Source organism: Nycticebus coucang, chromosome 8 (genome assembly GCF_027406575.1).
Source record: "Nycticebus coucang isolate mNycCou1 chromosome 8, mNycCou1.pri, whole genome shotgun sequence".
Taxonomy (NCBI): Eukaryota; Metazoa; Chordata; class Mammalia; order Primates; family Lorisidae; genus Nycticebus; species Nycticebus coucang.
The window spans coordinates 1913932-1935344 of NC_069787.1; the positions used below are offsets into that span (position 1 = coordinate 1913932).

General features: G+C 51.6%; 1 protein-coding gene across 3 annotated transcripts in view; it reads right to left on the bottom strand.

Annotated features, from left to right (window-relative positions):
* The window catches only part of MGLL (monoglyceride lipase), a 133671-nt gene that overhangs the window by 78684 nt on the left and 33574 nt on the right, over positions 1-21413 (bottom strand). For all 3 annotated transcript variants that reach the window (XM_053599651.1, XM_053599652.1, XM_053599650.1), the window contains exon 3: positions 11401-11507. In XM_053599651.1, coding sequence (XP_053455626.1) covers positions 11401-11507 — 107 coding nt within the window. The remainder of the gene's footprint in view (positions 1-11400; positions 11508-21413) is intronic.

The window sequence follows — 21413 nt, forward strand, 5'->3', positions numbered from 1 at the left end:
ATCACACCACCTCATGTGGAGTTTGAGGACCCCTGCGAGGCAGATGACTCAGAGCAACATGGAAATGGATGGGATGCTCAGCGAGGCTTGGTAACTCGTCCAAGGTCACAAACACCATGTCCTGAGAACATTTTCCCAGTCCTAGCTCACAAGCCGCCCTTCTGCACACGCCCACACACATCTCCCAGAGTAGATGCCACCACTGACCCTCCTTCGAAAGCGCATCTGTCCCCATCACTGTCAGGGTGTTATCTTATTCCTCTTATTATCCCGCATTGGTAGCACATGATAAACACTCAATGAATGTTTCTTGAATGAATGAATGGACGGATTCTGAAAAAAATTATAGATCATCAAAGGCCTCGGGGGACTCCATTCCATAACACAGTAAACTGCCTCTCAAGAAACTGTAAAGCCACTTTACCTGTAGAAACAGAACTAACAGCAGCAATTTATAAACTTAACGACTGCAAGTCTCAGAATGATGCTTTTGATAATGTCCGATTTAGCCAGGTTTCAGCCATTGCCAAAGAGAATTCACATACTTTTTTTAGTATGTTGTCTTTGGCATGGCTCAAATGCGGCCTGAGGCTGGGAATAATAATAACTAACAGTTGAACGCACGCTAATGCTGGAACTTTCAGTGAACACTCCACCTGAATGGCTGCTTAGCCCTCTTGACAATCTGTGAGGGAGACATTCTAACACCCCCATTGCACAGATGAGGAAACTGAGGCTGAGTGATGTTCCTGAAACTGGTTCAAGGATATCACGGGAGACCCTAAACAGCTTTATGCCCATAAATTCGACATCTCAGATGAAACGGACCAATGCTTGAAAAACACACGTTAGTAAAACTGACAGAAAAAGAAAACTGAAATAGTCTCATCAAGAATTAAAGAAAGTGAATTCATATAGAAATTAAAGTCATAATCAAAATCCTTCTCATAAAGGAACATTCCAGGCCTTGTAATACCAAACAGTCAAGAAAAAAATAATAGCAATCTTATACAAAGTCTTTCAGAACAGAATAAGAAGCACTTCCCAACGTGGTATACTTCTAGTACCAAAACTTGAGAAGGGCAAAAAAGAATTACAAAAAAGAAACACTACAGACCAAGGCCCCGTAGCCAGGCTTTAAACCCATGTCTGACCATCGCACACACTGCCATCCATGCCCCTCACATCCGTGATGCTGGTGAGTGGTGACAGGGCCCAGAGCCCTCCTTTGGGGGATATGTAACGACCGCTGAGTCACAGACATGAAATGCTGAGAACCGAGGCCCAGCCCACTTTATCCTGACCTCCAAGATGACTCAATAAGGGAACACTTCCTGGGAGCAGCTCCTCTCTGCTTTTCTCCTCTCTTGGGCATTTCCTCGACCCCTCTGGACTGAAATGCCCTTTCCCTCTTCTCTGGGGGCCTGTCCACACCATCCATCCAAGCCCTCCTGCCTGACAGGCACCTCTCACAGAACCGCACCTCATGTGTGAAGCACCAGGCAGCAGTTCCCCGACTGCAGTGCTCACTGGAGAGGCCTGGAGAGCAGCAGTCCCACCCTAACTCAGCCAGTCTGGGACGGGCCTTGGGGGTCTGCCCTCCTGACACACGCGCTGGCCGTGCCTCCGCAGGTCTGGTCCAGAATGACACTAGAGAGGCACCAGCATACTGAGCCCCTAAGTCTAGAGATGATGCCTTTCAGCTCAGCATCCCATAGGCAGTCTCTGGGCAAAAATCTGCTAAAAAGAAGTGGAATGTCTTTGAACACAGGCTTGTCCCAAATAAATTTTTAAACAAAAACTGGCATCTCAAAAGTCCGACTACACTTGATTACCTGGACACTGCTCCAGGGGCCACAGCCCACTCCCCTCATGGGATCAGCAGGATCCCCCCATTTCCCAGATGAAGATGAGGCCCAGGGACGCCATGGTGCTACCCAGGCCACAGGCTCACTAGCAGTAGGAGCTGCCATCCAGGCAGCTTAACCGGGTTAGCCCCAGGTACTGAACCCGTTTAAGTGGCGAGTGAGCTCCAGGAGGCTGTGGGCTGATATGATTTGGTTCAGCACCATCCCAGCACCTGCACTGCAGGCCACCACACAAGTCTTCATAGATGCTTGCTGAGTGGGGACGAGCCCCATGGGTCCTGGAAGCCTGCTGTGAGGATGGAAGGGGTACAGCCAAGGCCCACTCTTTCCGTGCTGCCAGCCTGACCATTGGCCACCCTTCCCTAGGCCACCCGGCCTTCTCCTTCACAGCAAGAGCAAGAAGGCGCCTCTTCATACCTGCCCAGCTCTTTGTAGTTCACAAGGCACTTTCCTACCTCATTTAGAATCAGAGTATTTTAGAACTGGGAGAAACTTCCTAAATTATTCAGCCAGTTTTTGAAAAATAAAATCAAAACAAATTCTCTAATCAAACAAAATCCTCAACAGAAAAAAAGCTGAGCACCTCTGTGTAAGGTGGGAAAGAATGCAGAGCCCAGCCCCCTCGTTTCTGGGACCCAGCCCCCTCGTTTCTGGGACGGTCCCCAAGCTCCTGGGACACAGTCTGAGCCTCTTCATCCAGCCCAGAAAGGGATGAGGTGCAGGAGGCAGGGTGCTGTGCCTCAGGCCACACAGACAGCTGGTCAAGGACTAAGAAGTGAGCGCCAGGCCCGGCTGCCCACCAGGAATCTTGAAAGTGAATTGTGACTATATGAGAAATAGAACAAACCACCGAAGGCAGGGCTTGGACAGAACAAAACCAAACCACAAATGCCATGAGACTGCGTGTGTGCGTGTGTGTCTTTAACTACTTGGCCTGAGGTCTGAGCTCAGGGGCTCAATGACATGCCCCAGGTCACCAAGCTGAGTGCCCAAGGACATAGGCTGGGTACTCAAGGTCACAAGGGTCCTGTCTAGGTGCCCAGGGTAACAAGGTGGATGCCCAAGGTCACCAACCTTGAGTGGGTACCCAAGGTGTTCAAGGTCATAAAGCTTGGTGCTCAAGGTCACAAGGGTGAGTACCTAGGTTCCAAGGCTGGGTGCCCAAGGTCGTAAGACAGTCTCCCCTATCACTCCCTCCTTTCTCTTCTTGCCCCCATTTATGCCCCAAAGGTCTGCTCAAAGCCCCATCTGTCTCTCTCAGCACCACAATTTGTCCTACCCAGACCATTAAGCAGGAACCGCCACTCACCTCCCTGAGCACCACCCATCCTGTCTCCTCAATACAAGCTGGACCAGCAGGAGCAGGGACACTGCTCCACACTCATTCCGACTCTTCATGGCCTCAGCCGCCAGCCTCCTCAGGGTGTGGTTATTCCAAGGTGGTAACCCTTTACTATTTCTGTTCTCATCCCTTTACTTCAAAATGTTTACATTTGTCTGGAAAAGAAGACAAATGGTCTCACGCTGGCTTTGTAACATTTTAGGACATATCCAATTACCACCACAGTTACCATCTGCAGTTATCTCTCAAGGGGCATTTGAAAATTCCAAAGAGAAGCTCTACATTAATTTAATTCAGTGTCACTAAGCAAGTGGCTATCTCATCAAGGGCAGTAGCTATGCTGGGAGCAGGCAGGGAGGGGGCCTGAGACTGGCCGGGGCAGTCCCTGTTCTCTTGGGAACGACTCCGCCTGGCCTCCGTGAGGTTCTGTTTTGAACACAATGTGGGGGGGGTCTCATGCCAACCCCCACCACTCAGGGTGTCTGAGTTTAGTGATTTCCCATTGTCCTTCAAGAAGCAAAACAGGTGTCGGGAGGAAGAAAGAAAACCCATTTATCAACCAAACACCTGGCCCCAAACTGAGCACTCTACATACTTTACCTTATTAAAAACCTGTGACAATCCCAGCAAGCCTCTGTGGCCCTGCTTTTTCAACAAGGAAGGGAACATTGAAGGGTTATGACAACTCCCATGGCCACACAGCTAGCAGGTGATGAAGCCCCAATATGAGGCATCTGTCTGGTCCCAGGGGGTTTCTGTTATAGAAGCTCGAATGGGCTAAGATATTCTCCCAGCCTAACATCAGAAGACAACAGTGCCTGGCTTCCTCCTGGGTTACTAATGAGATGGGTGAAGGGAAGCGTGAGGAAGTCTCTTGTGAGCTGGAGGTCTGTGCCCGTGCACGCTCTTAGCACTTTTTATTTATTTTTATTATTTTTTTGAGACAGAGCCTCAAGCTGTCACCCTGGGTAGAGTACAGTGACATCACAGCTCACAGCAACCTCAAACTCCTGGGCTCAAGCGATTCTCCTGCCTCCGCAAAGTAGCTGGGACCACAGGCGCCCGCCACAACGTCCAACTTTTTTTTCCGGTTGCAGCCGTCATTGTTGTTTGGCAGGCCCGGGCTGGATGCCAACCCTCCAGCTCAGGTGTATGTGGCTAGCGCCTTAGCTGCTTGAGCCACAGGCGCTGAGCCTTTTTTAAATTTTTTAAATTAAATCATAGCTATGTACATTAATGCAATCATGGGGTACAATGTGCTGGTTTTATATACAATTTGAAATATTTTCATCGACTGGTTAACATAGCCTTCACGGCACCTACATTGCATCTTAGAAGGGTTCAGGTGAAACGCTCTTAGCACTTTGAGGGGCCCAAGAGTGCTACAGGGTCTGTTTAGAGGACAGGCCCTCCCAAGGTGGAGGTCAAGTGGCTGAAGATGCAGGTTCTAGAGCCACACGGCCTGGGTCTGGATCTAGGCGCTTCCACTCAGCAGATCTGCGACCTTGGGCAAACCACTTAACCTCTCTGCGCCTCAGTTTCTTCATCTGTAAAAGGCAGATAACAACTGTTCCTGCCTCCTGGTGGTGTTATAAGGACTCAGAAAAGGCATGCATGCAGGAAATGCTAAGTGTTAAGCACATGCTGAATGCTCAATAAATTTGGGGATCACAGCCCCCGACAGGCAGAGTCTGCAGGGTGCAGGACAGCAGGGCTGGCTCAGGACCAGGACGGCATGGAAGGCCTCGTCAAGGGAACGCATCTGCTCTCTCCTCGCTGCCTGGGTGGTGCCCACAACATGTGGGTTTGCAGGAGAGAGGCTGAAACATGCCTGAGGACCCACCTGAGCCAGTGTGGACTGGAACCAGTTGTCACGCTGAGGAGCCTGGAGGCTGCAGTGTGCAGGCCGGTCCCACCTCCTGCCCCGCTGCCAAGCCCTGTTGCTCTCACCTCTGCAATCTCGCCTCTCTGCTCAGGCCTCTACCCCTTATGGATGCCACCAGGTTCATACTCAGAGAGGCTGACTCCCTATAAAATGCACGGCAAAGCCATCACAGCCCGGCACTGCTGTCGCTGGCCCAGGAAACTGCCCAAAGTCCTCCCCACCGTCCCTGACAGTCCATCTTCTGCACAGCGCCTCCATTAGGAGTCACGTGGAAACCACTGTCTGTCACAGCATGTCACTCCTCAGCTTGCAGCCTCTTTCCAGGGCCCCCCACACCCCAGGCAGCCTCTGCTCCATCTTAGGCCACGGGGCGCCGCCCATCACTACTTCCCTGCTGCTCTGTCTGAGCTCTTGCCACCCTGGCTTTCTGGGGACCCTGGGGCACCCCCTCTCGCTGCTGGCCCTGGGCCTGTGTCCTGGATGCTCCTGGCTCTGGACTTGCTGGCAGCCCAGACCTCTGCGGGAATGGGTCCAGCTGGTCACTGCAGCCTGCCAACAGGCTTCCAGGACTGCGAGGCTGAGGAGACCCTGTTCCTGGCAGCCTTTATAGGACATGGCATTGCTCCTGCCCACTGTGTCCCGCCTGTTTCACCCTTCAGCATGTCCGCTCCCGAGGGCAGTGAGCCTGTCTGCCTGACTCTCTGAGAGCTCCCTATGCATAGAACAGTCCCTGCCTTCAGTAAAGGTCAGAGAAGGAAGGAATGAGATTTCCCTCCACCTGAGTGCTCTTTCCCCATGTTTACTGGTTCAATTTCACCTCCTTGAGGAAGCATCCTTTGACATGTTGGGACAGAACTCTCAATAGCTGCAAAGTCTTCCTAAGTCAGCTCCTGCCAACATTCACTGCGCCTCTAACAGGTGCTCTCTCAGTGGTACTCACAGTCGGGTCCCAGGGCTGCAGCACCAGCACCAACCTGGAGCCTGTTAGAAATGCACATTCTTGGGGCCTACTCCAGGCCTAAGGAATCTGAAATGCTGCAGGGACCCCAGTTGCCGGAGTTTCCACAAGCTTTCCAGGGGATGCCATGTCCCCCATGCCACCTCACTCGAGCCTCACAGCCACAGTTGTCACCTGGTCATTAACTGTCGTTACCCTCATGTTACAGATGAGCAAACAGGCTTATGGACTTTTTTATTCAAAAAAGGGGTAAATGATGTCGTATCAGATGTAATTCACATTCAAGATTTATGTCCAATAAACTCAGCAAGGCAGAGCTTTGGGAAGGCAGAGGCTCTGGGGGTTTATTGGTAACACGACCTCTGCTCCTGACCCATGTGCGTTGGCGATGAGTCCCCTGTCACCCTCCCTCGGAGTCTGGCCCCTGAACTCTTGAAGCATTAAAGGGCAACTCACTCGATTATTTTCATTCTCATATTTACTAAGGCAAGAAAAATAGTGAACACATTTTTTTTCAAACATTTCAAACAAAAATATGTGACTTGTAACTACTGGCAATCTATTTTACAGTATACCCAGCAAAGGACCTTGACTCATCCGTCTCCCCAGTTGGAAAACACACATATATAATTGTTTTCCCCTCTGAATTTCCTAAACACTCTCTTTATGACTGGGTAGGACCCACCCTCCAAAAAAGAATCACACGTAACCACCGCCCACAAACATTTCCTTGAAACTTCCTCTTCTCATATATGCCAGCTGAGTTAAATTTTTTTTTTTAAATCCTCTCTTTAACACGGTCCTTCAAATATTTGCAAATAATTAACGGGATTGAGGATGGTTCCTTTGTAAATGCAGAGGGAGCTTCTCTGGCCCTAGCAAACCTGCTCTTATACCTGCTACCTTAGGGAGTCAGGATGCTGTCTTCTGGAGAAGGACGACCACTGAGCAGAGCTGCTACAGGGAGCGAGCCCAAGGGACCGTGTCCAGGACAGAATGGGCCCTCTTCTCGCCCCCTCCCTGGAGTCCTCCTCACCCCCACAAGTCAGGCTGGCCAGCTCTGCCTGTGTAGAGGTTGAGGAGTTTCCACTGAGTCACCACAAGCAGCTGCAGACCAAGGGACACATGAACACCTGCCCTGGTTTTCTCCACGCTATATTTAGAATCTTGTAGAAAATCCCGTCTACTGGTGATTCCACCTGTCCACATGTGCCTGCCCACACCTCTCCCCTGCTGGGCTGTGCCCTTGATGTCCCCTCTCCTGGTGATCCCCGAAGTCCCCTGGTGGCCCTCCCAGCCTCCCCAAAGCAATGCTGTCCTCCCTGGGTAAATGTCTCCACTGGCTCCACAGAGACTCATGACAGAGTCATGAGCTTTGCAGGCCTGGGGCTCAATGCCCTTTTGCACCATCTTGCTAACATTTAGGGTCCAGCTAAATTACTGGATTGGGACTTCCATGTGCACAGGCCACAAGCACACAACATCTGTATCAGTTCAAAAGAGAGCCTGCAACGTTTTGCCTCATGGTAGTTCTCAACTTGGGCTGCCCATGAGAACCACTGGGGGTGATTTTGAAAACAGCAATGCCTAGGCCACACCAAACCAAAGCAGTGTCTGGAGGAGGTGAACTCAGGCATCGGCACTCAGGATCCCTGGTGATTTCTGCAGCAGCCAGATCAGTGACCTTCTTTCTCCTGGCTCCGACACCCCAGGCAAGACCAGCTACCTGCCAGCCCTCCAGGCACTGGGGACACCCAGGTGCCCGTAGGTGCCATCCGTGCTTCTCAACACCTTGGCCACAGGCCTGTGGCACTTCCGCCCCAGCACTGTGAGTACGCGCTGCGCCCCTGACAGCTCCCCACACAGTCGGCCACCAGACTCAGCATTCCAGTGGCCACTCTGCGGGGTTCTCTCCGTGATAACCAGACGGGCAGTTCCCTGCCACGTGGTCACTGTGGTGTGGATGTTGTACTCTCTGGCCAATGAGAGGTGTTGGAACCTGCTAAGGACCTTTAAGAAAGGTTTGCTTTCCTCGTAGGAGCCCAAATTTGCTCCTTCCGAGGCTGGAGCCAGTGCCCAGGGGAGTGAAAGCCATACTATGTAGGAACAGCTGAGCAAAAGCACAGGCGGCACCCGGGGCCCCAGCGGGCTGCGCAGCTCCCTGCAACTTCAGGCTTCACATGGTGTGGGAGAAAACCACACTTCTCTTGGCTACTAAGTGGGCTTTGGAACAATGACAAGAGTTTGCTTGGCTTTAGAGCCACACATCCCTCCCCTATAAAATGGGGATAATTACAAGAATCGTCGTGAGGAATCAGAAATATTTTACGAGTGCTGAGCACGGAGCCTGGCATGAAGGTGGCACTTGATAAATGGCGGGATTCATGATTTTTCACTGCCGGCAAGCTGTTCAACTCACAAGGTCATTCTGAACAAATTGTAAGATTAAAATAAAGTTAAATTAGAGGCTTATTGAGCATGATTCTGAGCACGCCAGGCCACCAAGAATGCTGAGCGACACAGCCAGACGGCCACAACTGCGGCATCTCGAGGTTACTGTCTAAACAATGAAATACTGCAATGTAGTTGAGCAACAAGATCCATGGTTGTAAAATCAGTTAGCATCAGATTTATGGAAACCAGTGTTTCTGTAAATTGTGTTACGGGAACCAGCAGGGAAACCACCACGGGCAGCTCTGTCTGCTCTGTAAAGCATTTCCTTGCCTACGGCTTCACTGTGTCTTCACGGCAGCCTCTGCAGGCCCAAGAGGCGACTCAGCCTGTTTGAGACGGTGACCAGACCCCCGTGCCCCTGACTCCCAGCTTTGGCTTTGCTAGCCCTGCTCAGAGTCCTGGGGTCACAGCCAGCTGTGGTCTAACGTGTGGCTGGACAGAATGTGGATGGAGCAGAGGGAACGGGAGAACGCACCGTGCCCACTGAGCTGTGTGTGTGCTATTTCACAGCAGTCTCCTGCTCTAGGCTGTTGCTATTCTCTCTGCATTTTTAGGTGAGAACACTAAGGCTTGGAATGGTTACACAAGGTCCGGATCACACACGGTAGACTCCCTGTGTGCTGGAGTCTGAGCCACTTGCTGTCCGTGGGGAGGTCACAGCAGCACGCTTCTGACACCCAGGAGTGCAGGACATCGTGACAACACACAAGGGAGGTCTGGGCATCCAGGCGCCGAGAGGCCAAGGGCTCTTTCAGCTCTGTGTTTTGAGTCTTCAATGTCCCTCCAGTGGGCATGATAAATGTCCTACACCCTCCCAATGTGTGCTTCATTTAAGTTTAAAAGCTGTGTTGGAAAGAATGCGGTCTACATACCTCTCTGTTAGGTTTACATGGCTAGAAACGTCAGTATAGTTTAATAGAAAGAAACTAGGCTTTAGAACTAGCAGTCCTGGGTTCAAATCCTTCCTCGTCCACTTACACGTCTCAGCAAAAAGAAAGCAAAGATCACCGGCCACTGGCACAGCTCAGTCTGCACGCGATCCCGGCACCAGCAGCCCACCTAACATGACTAAGCCGTCATCACTTTCATCCACAGAGAGAAAAGTCACGTTTGCACAGTCAGCTGGGCTCATTTCTTTTCTTTCTTTTTTTTGGTTTACACAGCAGACATTTATACATTTATTTTCACATGGTTCTGAAAATCCAGGAGGCTAAAAATGGGTTCATTACTTCAATAAAACACTTCCCTTCGGCACTTGCCAGAGATCTCCCACGAATCACTCAAGAACTTGAGACAGGTGAACACCAACAGCCATTTTCACACCATATTTAGAGTCTCACAGGGAGCCTGGCCTCAACGGTTGGTGTTATTCTAGAAACATCAAAAGGTGGGTTGGTTTTTTTCCCCCTTCCTTTGCTCTAAAAAAAGAAGCCTTTTAAGATTGTTTTTCAGAGTGTCCCAGTCAGACAAAACAAATAAGGAACAAAATTTACTTAATCCCACAGATTTGGCCAAGTTTATCTGATGAGAAGGTGGTTGATGTGGAGACAAAACAGATGCTTAAAGTTCTAGTTGAAATTCTAGTGCAAACATTCTTTTCCTCCAGGATGTCTTTAGATCATAATGATGATGATTGCGACAAATTTTAACAGAGGCAAATGCAACAGGAAAAAAGCATTCCTGTCTCAGGCTTTTACATAAGATATGAATGCCAAAGTTATAAATATAAATAATGCCACAGTCCCCACACTGACAGCCTAAAGGTAACTCTCAGATATTATTTCTCAAACAGTCTCACAAATACGACTGGCGCAGTTTGCAAAGCCCAGACTATCACAACTCTAAAACTCCAACAAGGATGAATTTAGTCAATATTCTCAATTACTAGACATTTGCGTCCATGTAGCGTAATAAGTGTTCTTGGCAAATCAAATTTACAGTTCTTAAGGCAAATGCTTCCAGCAAGCTTTCCATCTCCACACAGATTCTGCTTTCCTGGTGTGACAAGCACTCCCAGGCCCCGGTCTTCTCCCTTGCCCCTCTTTTCAGTGACATCCCTTAGTTATTCATTTTCAAATCAGAGGAAACAGAAGCAACATTTCTGGATCTGGGCCAGGGCGATAGAATTTTACCTTGAAGCTATGGAGAAAACACCAGGTTCAGTCACAGGGAATTCTTCATTTAAGGACGGCTGGGCAAAGAACTAAATCGGGAGGCTTTTCAGTCATGGGGAATGTCGCAAACATGATTAAGAAAAGCATATACTGACCCAGGCATTGAACACGGCATTTTGACGATTGGCGGGTATTTTATTACATGACGAAGAATCAAAGACTTGGCCTGCAGATGTGTGTGTGTGCACACATGTATGTACGCGTGTACGTGTGTGCCTGTCTGCATACAAGTGTGTGTGTGTGTATGAATACTGTGTGTGTGTGTGGGGGGGAGGTCTCCTGGGCCCCACATGGCCAGTGGAGACATTTACAATTCTCCTGGTTTGAAATGCTTTGTAAACTTCGGCGGTTAAACTGGGATTTAAATTGTGCTTGAACTGACTATACCACATCCATCTGAAGTCCCTCGGGAGAAAACCGGAGCCTATTTTGAGTGAAAACACTTTACAAATGTAGGAAAGGATCACACTGGCTGCCACAAGTTCTCATTCAAACACGTCCAGCTTCGGTTCAGTTGAGGTTTCAAATCAGCCTGCATTCATTCAGGCTCAACAGAAACTGCTGGTCAGACAAATTTCTTTGTTTCCGTAACTACGTATTTTTTACTTAGAAACATCTGTGCAGAACAGAGTAAGTGAGAAGGAAGAACAACGGAGATGAGACAGATGAGAGGGGAGATTTCCCAGCGACCAGCGCCGGCAGCACCTGGGGGCACTCACCGTGGTCGTGGGCGAACACCAGCAGGTCCAGCCTGACCAGCATCTGAGCCAGCTCCTCATAGCGGCCACAGTGCTCCCCAGCTCCATGGGACACAAAGACAAGGGCCCTGTAAGGACAAGAAGGAAGCCAGGTCAGAAAAGTGCAGGCCACGGGCTGTACTGGGCAGCAGAGATGCTCACACGACATCAGCAGCTTGCGAGGAGCCACATCCCCAGTGCAGGGCTGTATCATTGAGTTCAAGTGTGGGGCTTCTGAGCTGGCTCTCCCCATGAACCCTCGGGCAAAGCACTCCCCAGGAGGCTTTATTTCTTTACCTATAAAACAGTAAGAACAGTATCTCCCTTCAGGTGCTTGTGAGGGTGACAGTGCCCAAGGCCCAGTTCCTCAGGGCAGCCCTCTTCCAGCTGTCCCCTCCCTTGGGGGCCAGAGAAGGGAGCATTTAGATTCTTAACTATCCAATCTTCACAGCTCATATTCTTAGCAGAAGACCCATGGGGGGGGGGGCGTAGAGTCTCCCTCAGGCAGGGAGTAAGTGGCAGGAGTGACAATTTCTGCTGCTGCTGGGGGTGGGGTGGGTGATGCGGAGGAAGAGGAGGAGGACGACGACAGTCACCCTCACTGAGCATTTACTATGTGACAGGTCCTCTGTAAGCTCCACGATTTCTAACCCTCCAATCATGGTGTGCTTTTTCTGCTTCACGGATGACAGTGAAAGTCACAGTAAATTGCCCAAGTCACATGGCAAAATGGTAAAATGTAAATCTGCTCATGTCAGCGCCTGGCTTATGTCTCCCAGAAGCTGCTCCAGGCTCCGAGCAGGAGCTGTGGGGCTCTGCCCCCTGCCCCAGGCCTTTCTGCCTGTGCTGGCCCCTCAGCACCCCCAGATCACAGTCACTCTCCGTGACTCACTTGCTCCCCCTCCACCGTGAGGTCAGCCCTCTGAGGGCCCCCTGGGCTGTACCCCAGACCATGGGCACTGAGCAGGGGCCCAGTAAATGCTTCTGAGTAAACAAACTCAATCAAAGCCCTGGTACTTTCAGCCAAGTCGTATAAGGGCAGATGGCACAGGTTTGTTTTATGGAACCTTTTTCTTTGAATTTTGCTCAAAGTACCAGCATCAGCCTCGTTTTTCAAATCACCTTCGGTGTCTGTCCTTCCTGGCCTCTTTCTAAAAACACAGGGAAATTCTTCTCACCCTGTTCTTGGCTCCATGGAATACACAACCATCCCGGCTGGTCAGACGGCAGTTTGGGCAAGTTACACATACCCTCACGGCACTATTGTGGCCGGCAGATGGGACCCTTCCCTGTACGTCCCCCAGCTACTGAGGAGCATGGCTGGAAGCCCCAACTAGCCGTCACCTCCCGGTTTCCAGCAGAAATGGCTGCAATGCTTCAACGTCCCCTGGGAAGGCGGCGGCCGTAACAACGCGGCCTGTGACTCACGCAGACAGATGCCAGCTGCAGCTGGGCACACAGGTCGTCAGCCTCTCGCTGTGGCCAGGAAACACCTGGCAGAGGAGGTCTCCACAGCTTAACTATTGTCATTATGGCTGGAACCGCATGTCAGGAGAATCCCCCCTCCTGAGTCATCACATGGATGGCATCCTTGTTCCCTCTAACCCGGCAGCTCTCACGTTTGACCTCACACTAGAAGCACCTGGGGAGCACTCAGAACTACTGAGACCCAGGTCCTACCATCGGTCTGGGATGGAGAAGCCCCTAGTACTCTGAGGCACACCCAAGGTCGGGAAGCACCTTCTCTAAGTGCAATGTCGGGCTTGGGCTGTGGTGCTGCCCAGCTGCTACATAGCACTTCACAGAGGTGAGAATTCAGCCACTGAGGAGCCACTGATCCCCTGGGAACGGGGGTGCTGGGCAGATGGCAGGTTCTAGCCACTGATCTCTCGGGGATGGGGTGCTGGGCAGATGGAGGATTCTAGTCACTGATCTCCCAGGGGTGGGGTGCCGGGCAGATGGCGGGTTCTAGCCACTGATCTCCCAGGGACAGAGGTGTTGGGCAGATGACGGGTTCTAGCCACTGATCTCCCAGGGGTGGGGTGCTGGGCAGATGGCGGGTTCTAACCACTGATCTCCCAGGGACAGAAGGTGCTGGGCAGATGGCGGTTCTAGACACTGATCTCCTGGGGGTGGGGTGCTAGGCAGATGGCGGGTTCTAACCACTAATCTCCCAGGGACTGGGGTGCTGGGTAGATGGCAGCTTCTACCCCTAGAGAGAGGCAGCTTCCTGAGTGTGCTCCTTTGGAAAGGAGCTGACCAGAGTGGCCATCGAGGCAGATGGCAGAGGCTGCTGCTGCCCTCCTCCCTGCATGGGGGGCCCTCGGTAGTGGCCCCCCAACTCTGCCCTGGTTAGCACCCTTAGACCTACACTCTGATACCTGGACTCATTCTGATCTTAAGCCTCTGCTTCAGCAACTGGATTTCTTCTTAGTTTCTGGGTTCTGATCCTGCCTGGCCCCCAGTTCTAATAAATCAACCTACACCTCCTCCTGGTTCCCCACATTTACTTGTTCCCTGGGCCTGGGTTTGTTTTGTAAAATGTGTCCAGAAGAGGGAAATCCAATCATGCTACCCTTCTGCTCTAACCCTTCAGAGCCTTCCCACTGCGGCAGGATAGAGCACCTACCTCTGCAAGGCTCCTCCGTCCTCCCGCTTGCCCTGCTCCCCAGCTCCGTGGCCTCCTTTCTGGGACCCGGATGCACCAGTCAGCAGTGAGCTGTTAAATGCCTCATGGCTGGGGTGGGGTGGGGAGGGTCCAGCTGTGTAGCATTCTCCAATGTCCATGGTATAAACGTTCTGGCCACGGGTGATTTCAAGCCATTAATGTGATGTCACCAGACACTGAGTTGGGCGTGACAGGTTCTCATGACCTGCTTGGGGCTGGTCTAGCACACCAGTGGCAACAGCATTTCCAGTTCAGAACCTTTGCACCTGCCGAGGCCCCTGCTGGACACCCTGTCCTGCCCCCACCCAGCCCAACCTTGGCGTGCTGGCTGGTCTGTCACATGGGTCTCTGCTCCTGGAGGTCTTTTCTGACCACTTTAGTTGAAGCAGACTCTTCAGGAGCTGTCACTATCTAAAACCATTTACCTGTTGACACGTTTCCTTTTGCCTCCTCTAACCAGAATGCACGCTGCGAGGGCCAAGGCCTCATCTATTCCAGTCACTGCTGAGTGACAAGCTGCAGCAAAGAGCTGAGCACGGGCCAACCGACTGGACAACCCCCAGGGGCCTGGGGCCTGGATTCCTCTGCCCACTGCAGCCCTGGCTCAGAGCTCAAGCCCAGGGCCAGGAGGCTCCTCGTGTGCCTGTGCTCGCCAGGCTGCCATCTGTGCTCCCACCTCCTCACCCCATGCCCCGTCAGCACACTCCCCTCCGCTGCTCAGACCTTCCTCCTCCCTCCACACACACCTGCCACAGGTGCAGCCACCAGGCCCCTCCCCTTTCCTTCTCACCTCCGTTCCCCAACTTGCCTGGGTCCCAGCCCTTCCCTGGTTCCCATGAACACAGCTGGCTATATCCTGAGCTGTGTGTGTTTACAATTGTTCCTTTGAGTAAAGGGACAGTCCCAGCTCCAGGCTTTCAGATGGAACTTCCATATTCACCACTGGCTGCTGGTCACTGCTTAGAAGCTTCCCCTTTGGGATTTCATAGACTGCCACGGCCATGTTTCTGCTCTGGATACACTCGTGACCAAGCATTGAGGAGCCAGGATGTCGAGTGAAAGCACAGCCCACTTGCTGGAAGGCTGCGAGCAGAGAGCAGCTGAAGCTACAGCAACCTGGTTTGATTCCCTGCATGACCACGTGGGACCCAGGGCAAGTCGCTAGCCGGCCCTGAGCCTGTCTCCTCTGCGTTAGAGTGGAGAGGAAACTGCCTATATCCTATGGGTCAGTAGCCACAGGGGTTCCTACTTTCCTCCGGCCGAGTCCAGAAATCCAATTGAGAGCTTATTACATGCCAGGCCTCGAGGACAGGGACATGAATAAACAATGTTGTCCCTGCCGACACAGGTTCCTGCCGAGAGCACACATGTGAGTGTGAGCCACTAGCACAGACAGGGGGTGAGTGGACAGAGAGCCCCATCCCTACTAAACTCTAGGGAGGGGCCAGAAAAAGGCCTTTCCAGTGCTTACCCTGAAAACTAAAGCCCAGGTGCAGACAAGGGCTTTCTGGGCACACGGTCCCTGGATTATGCCGGGTGCTTGTTCTAGCCCAGAGCAAAGGGCCTGCGTCCAGAGCACAGTGGGGGAGGAGGGCATGGTCAGCGTGCAGGCCCCAGGGCAGCAGTGGGGGCTGGAAGTGTCTCTGTGTGCAGAGGATGCTACTGAGCAGGGCAGGGACCTGATCTGACTTCAGTTTTATGAGGACCGCAGGGCTGTTGTGGAGAACAGAGCAAGGCAACAAGGAACGGTGTTTATCAAGGAGCTGACACAGCCCTGAGCAGGTGCCAAGGACAGTGGCTGGTTCCCTCCCTTCTTCCTCTGACATTCCGCAAACTCAACAAAGAGCAGCCGCAGAAAATTAGCAGAGCTGTTTATGCAGACGAGGCAATACCCATAGCAGCAAAAATTAGGTTGCAGGGGAGGCTGGCTAAGATCTTTTTCCTGGAACTTCTTTAACGGCTGCAGCCAGTTGGGAGCCAGTCGTTCAGGGAGAAGGCAATGACTTTGTGTGTGTGTGGGGGGGCAGCCCCAGAAGCAGATGGCCTGCCTGGCAGCGAGCCCCGGGAGGTGGGGCCGCTCCCAAGAAAGCATGTGCAGCCCTGGAGATGAACAAGCTGCAGAACTTTTCAGAATGAATAAACCAGGGTGGTTTATCCTCTCCATCAAAAACCAGTTCTCCCTTCAGTCTTTTGCTTATTAATTGTTGGAATGCACCAACCTCTCCAGATCTCAGTGTGCACACCTGCAAAGACAGATAACCCAACACCATGGCTCCCAGACGGCGACCCTGCCAGGTAAATGAGGGCATGTGGATGGGATGCCTTGGGTCTTGCCTTGCATAGTGAAAGCCTCTCTGTCTGCTATGAAGCCCCTTTCCCCCATGGCACAGGTGGGCCCCTGGCAGTGTGGAGGCCTGGGTATAAGCTCTGGCCCTCCCATGAGCTGGTCCCTAGATTGCTGTGGACCTTGGTTTCTTCACCTGTGAAATGGGGACACTGGTGCCTCCTCCGGGGGTTGAGACAAAGTGAGGTCATGTGCATGAAGTTATGCTGAAGGGCTCTGCCTGTGGCTGTCTACTTGCCTCGCTCACCCCTGCATGAAGGGAAGGATTCAGCACCATGGACAACCCAAGTTCTTATTAACCACGCCAGCCACCTGGTCCAGCTGGGCCTGGGCAGGACACTGGGAAGACGCCAGCAGCCACCACTGCCTGGAAGGCAGAGACCAGAGCTGAGATGGAAAGGATCCATCTCTACCCCAGGAGTCCCACCTGTCCCTACAGGATCTTGGGCTTTGCAGCTCATGGCTCACACCTCCATCTGCTTGTCTGCAGCTGGGGATAACGGTGCCTCACTCAGAAGGCTGTTGGGGGAATTAAATGGCCAGCGTCCCTAAAGCATGCAGCACAGCCTGGCACCGAGAGGAAGACGCCAGCCTCCTCCCTGCTGACCCTTTCTCAAGTACTGCCAACTCCCTTAAAGGAAGCTCCAAATACCCAACTGAAGAAATGTCCTGTTCACTTTACCAGGAAAAAAAAAAAAAAAAAAAACAACAACGAAGGTTTTTTTGGAGGAAATGCGTGGTCAGAGGGAGAGTGTCCACTGTTACCACTTAGACAGGTAGAGATGTCATCTGACCTGGGCACGGGGAGCCTTCAGGGATGCTGGCCCCACTGACCCTTGAAGGGGGCAGAAGGGCGTCCGCTGCCTCTCCTGGGCAGGGCGTGGCCTCACTCTTGCTTATTTTCAGAGCATCCCACTCAACTGGATCCCTCCTGTTACCATCCACATCGACCAAACTCCTTCCTGCCAAATTTTATGACTCTAAAAACTCCACACAGCACGTGCGCCATCTGGGCTGCACGTGGGATAGTGTGAGTCGGACCCTTTCCTGTAACTGGAGAAGGGCAGGATGGGCTTGGTGCTAATCCAGATTTAACTCTGTCCCCTCATCTTTCAGAGTTCCAGGAAGACTCGCTTCCTCTCCATCCCTGGCAGGACTCCTGCAGCAGGAACAGCACATGAGGAGAAAAAATAGAACAGAGCCCATCAAGGGGTCTAAAATTCCACAGAGGGGACTAGAAATAGATTTCTTTGTGGAACAGATCGATACTGTCTGCCTCACAGACTCTTCGAGAGGACTGAGTGAGAACCACATGGCGAACAGCCCTGAGTGCTGCTGCCTGGTGACTGGGCATTAAAAAATGGCCAAGGCCGACAGCAGATGCTTCCCTTGGGCCAGACATTGGCCTAAGCATGTTACTATGTGTTAACTCATTTAACCCTCACAACAACCGCACGAGCTGGGCACTGTTATTTCCCCCATTTTACAGATGAGGAAAGTGAGGCCCAGAGATGCTGAACGGTTTGCCTGGGGCCACACAGCCTGCAGGTTTTGAACCCAGCCAAACTTTAACTCAGCCGGGCTGGCTTGCAAGGCTGCCTTTTTGACGACTGTGTGGTTAAATAATAGGAGGGAGACATTACACATGGTCAGGCTGTGCCCCAAAGGCCCCCTCTGGCCTCCTGCCCACCCTCCCCTCCCCTGAGCTGTACTCCAACCACAGCGAAAGGCACATCTGTGCCCCTGGTCCGGCACACATGTGGCTGTTCGTCCCTGTCAACTCTGAAGTCCTAGGGCCTGTCGCACTCCCTCTATGGCATAACTCGTCACCCAGCACCATGATAAGCTGGTGTGAGTAGACAGTGTGGTCCTTCATCTGCTCACCCTGTCCTGTCCAGCTGCTGGCACTGCCTCTGCTGCACAAAGGCTGCATGGAAAGGACAGTGATGGGAGCACCAGCCCTGGGCTGGACAGTGAAGGCAGCGTGCCACAAGGCCTGGGACCTCCTCAGCACCCCATAGGCGGTGAGAGCACCTAATTCCCCAGGTTAAATCTCAGTTTACTTTGCTTTACTGGGCCCAAAGGAAGGACCACATGTCTGGGAGGATGTGTGCAAAGGGCATTCAGGGTGAGGGAAGAGAAGCTGAGGTGCCACAGGGGACTCAGGGTGAGAGGCTTGGAGGAAACTAAATCTGAGTGTGAGCCAAGCCCAGGCATGTGGGTGAGAGGGGCTGGCTTCAGGGGACCCTGGGCAGGAAAGGCACAATAGCTGGCCCCACCAGGGGCTCAGGGCCTTCAGAAGCTCCAGCAGGGGGACCCATCTATGGCTAGAAGGGAAATCTGAGATTCTGGGAGCTAGACTAAAATCATCCTTGAAACCTAACCCAATCTTCATTTCTTTTTTAAAAGGCAGATCTTCAATAGAGGCGGTTTCCAAAAAGAAAGCCACATTATAATCACAGCAAAACAAAACTACGGCAAGTTTCCTTAAGCATATTTCATATAATACAGCTTTTGAAATGGGCACAACTCAAAAGCAGAACAGGAAAAAAAGAAAAAGCCAGAACAGCTTTGCATCAGGCCTACATAATGTCAAATGCTGCTGTCTGCGCCCCAAAGTTACACATTACTTATTGTCAGAAAAACACTGTGAAACAGAAGACCTTGGTTAGGCCGAGACACAGAATTCTGTAAAGGCCATTAAAAGTAGGTGAACTGATGAGAGAGCTCACTGATGAGGAAGCCGTCCCCTCTGGGCTGCCGGCCTTGGACGAGAGACTCCGTCTCTTGGTGGGTCTCAGTGTCTTCCTATGTAAAATGGGTACAAATGACAGCACCCACATCAGAGGCTCCATGAGGATCAGGTCAGTAATGAGTGAAACAAGGCCCAGCACCCAGCAGCAGTGAGTGCCCGATCCACAGGACGTGGCGTCACCCCTTTCCAGACACGTTCCCGGTGTTACTGATCTAAGACATTTTACAAATTAGGAAACGGGCTTAGCAATTAAATATTTAGCCAAAATCCCACACACTTGGAGGGAGAGAAAACTGCCCTCTTTTTCAACCAGTCCACTCCACTGCCCTCATGGACAACTTAGCCCCACCAGGATCTCATGGGAGTGGGAACCGGCGGGGTCTCTTTGTGTTCCCTCGGGGTGATGGGTCGCGAACAGCTTCTGATGGATACGCAGCCTTCAGAGAGGACATTAGTGACCTCCAAAGTGCCTGTTGAAGGTCTGATTCTAGTCTTCAGTCCTGAAGTGAACGCCCTGTCCTCCCTCTTCCATCCACACGTGACTTACTAATCACATTACCCACCCAGTCGGGGTCCTCAGACGAATGAGACCCAGTTCCACTGCCTTTTCACACTGGAAACAATTTCTCTGACCTCAGCTGTGTTCCCATTAGCACAGCCTCCCTCCTTGGTCCACTGCAGTCTGCAGGCCCCTGCCTCCCAGCAGGCAGCATGCCTGGCCCCTCGTGCCCACTCACCTCCTGTGGGACCCTCACCTAGGAGCCCATATTCTGCTTCCACCACCTGCCCCAGATGCACGTGTGAACCTGCTCTGAAAGTGATCCCAGGGTGCAGCAGCCACAGTGGGCAAAGCCCCATCCCTCATGTGTCCCACTCCCACTGGAGAGTGTGCTGAGGTCACAGTGCCCTGCCCAAAACAGATGCTTAGTTGGGGTGCGGTCACCCAGCATCTGCTGAGGCTTCCTCTTCCTGCCACTGCTGCAAAGGCCCTGCCTAACCAAAGCTCTCCCAGAAGTAGAAGAGCAAAAGTGAAAACCGTCAGCTTGACCCTCAAGTTCCTGCCTTCAGAGCTTTGCCTTTATTGTGAGCTTTCTTTGGCTCATGGGCTGATCAGAAACCTGGAAGAGCCTGCAAGCTCATGGTCTTGCCCACTCCACCTGCCCTGCACAGCAGGGCCACCTGCCGCCTAAATCTCCCTCCTTCCCTCCCTCCTCTCTTCTTTTTAGTCTGTGAACCACCCTATTTTGAAGCACTCTGAGAAGGGCCTGCAGCTCCCACCACTATACACATTTCACATCCTGACGACTCCAGATGGTCCCAAGTGCGTTTCGGGGCCTAGCTCAGAGGTGCCTGCACATCCCTTAGCTGCCCCTACACACAAAAGGGGAGGCTACTCAGCTGAAAGAGCTCCTTGCTTACATGGTCCCCAGCCTCCTTCCAGGGCTAGAAAGCAAGACACTCAAATATAGATGTGGGCCATTTATGTAAACTTTACCTCTTGAAGCCAAGAGTTTCTTCCTCCTCTTTTATGGAAATTCCTTTATGCTACAGCTGGCTCCATGTGCTTGTGTTCTGCCCTTGATGGAAGAGAGGGGCATGGGTCCCTCTCCTTCAACATGCCACATACTCACTCTGAACCTGTATATCTAGACCTCTCTCTATAGAAATCTTATATCCATCAATCTAGCTTTAAGATACCTGCATTAGGGTGGAATCAGCAGAAAAACTCTGGTAACATGAATAACCAGAATAGATCAACCCCCCCAAGGAAAGATATGGCAGATGTAACTGAAGATCCCATTCATAAACAGCTGACCGAGATGTCAGAAATCGAATTCAGAATTTGGATTGCAAACAAGATTAATAGAATGGAAAAAAATTTTTGGAATTAGAAATTTGAGGAGCAATTCAAAAGTTGGAATTAGAAATTCGAGGAGAAATTCAAAACTTGTCTCAAGAATTCAATGAATTTAGAGACAAAACCACCAAAGACTTTGATGCACTGAAGCAAGAATTTGCAGCCCTCAAAGATCTGAAAAATACAGTAGAATCCCTCAGTAACAGAGTGGAGCAAGCAGAAGAAAAGATTTCTTACATTGAAAACAAAACTTTTGAACGCTCCCAAACTCTGAAAGAGGAAGAGATATGGAGAGCAAAAATGGATCATTCTCTCAGAGAGCTCTGGAATAATTTGAAGAAGGCTAATATCTGCCTCATTGGAATCCCTG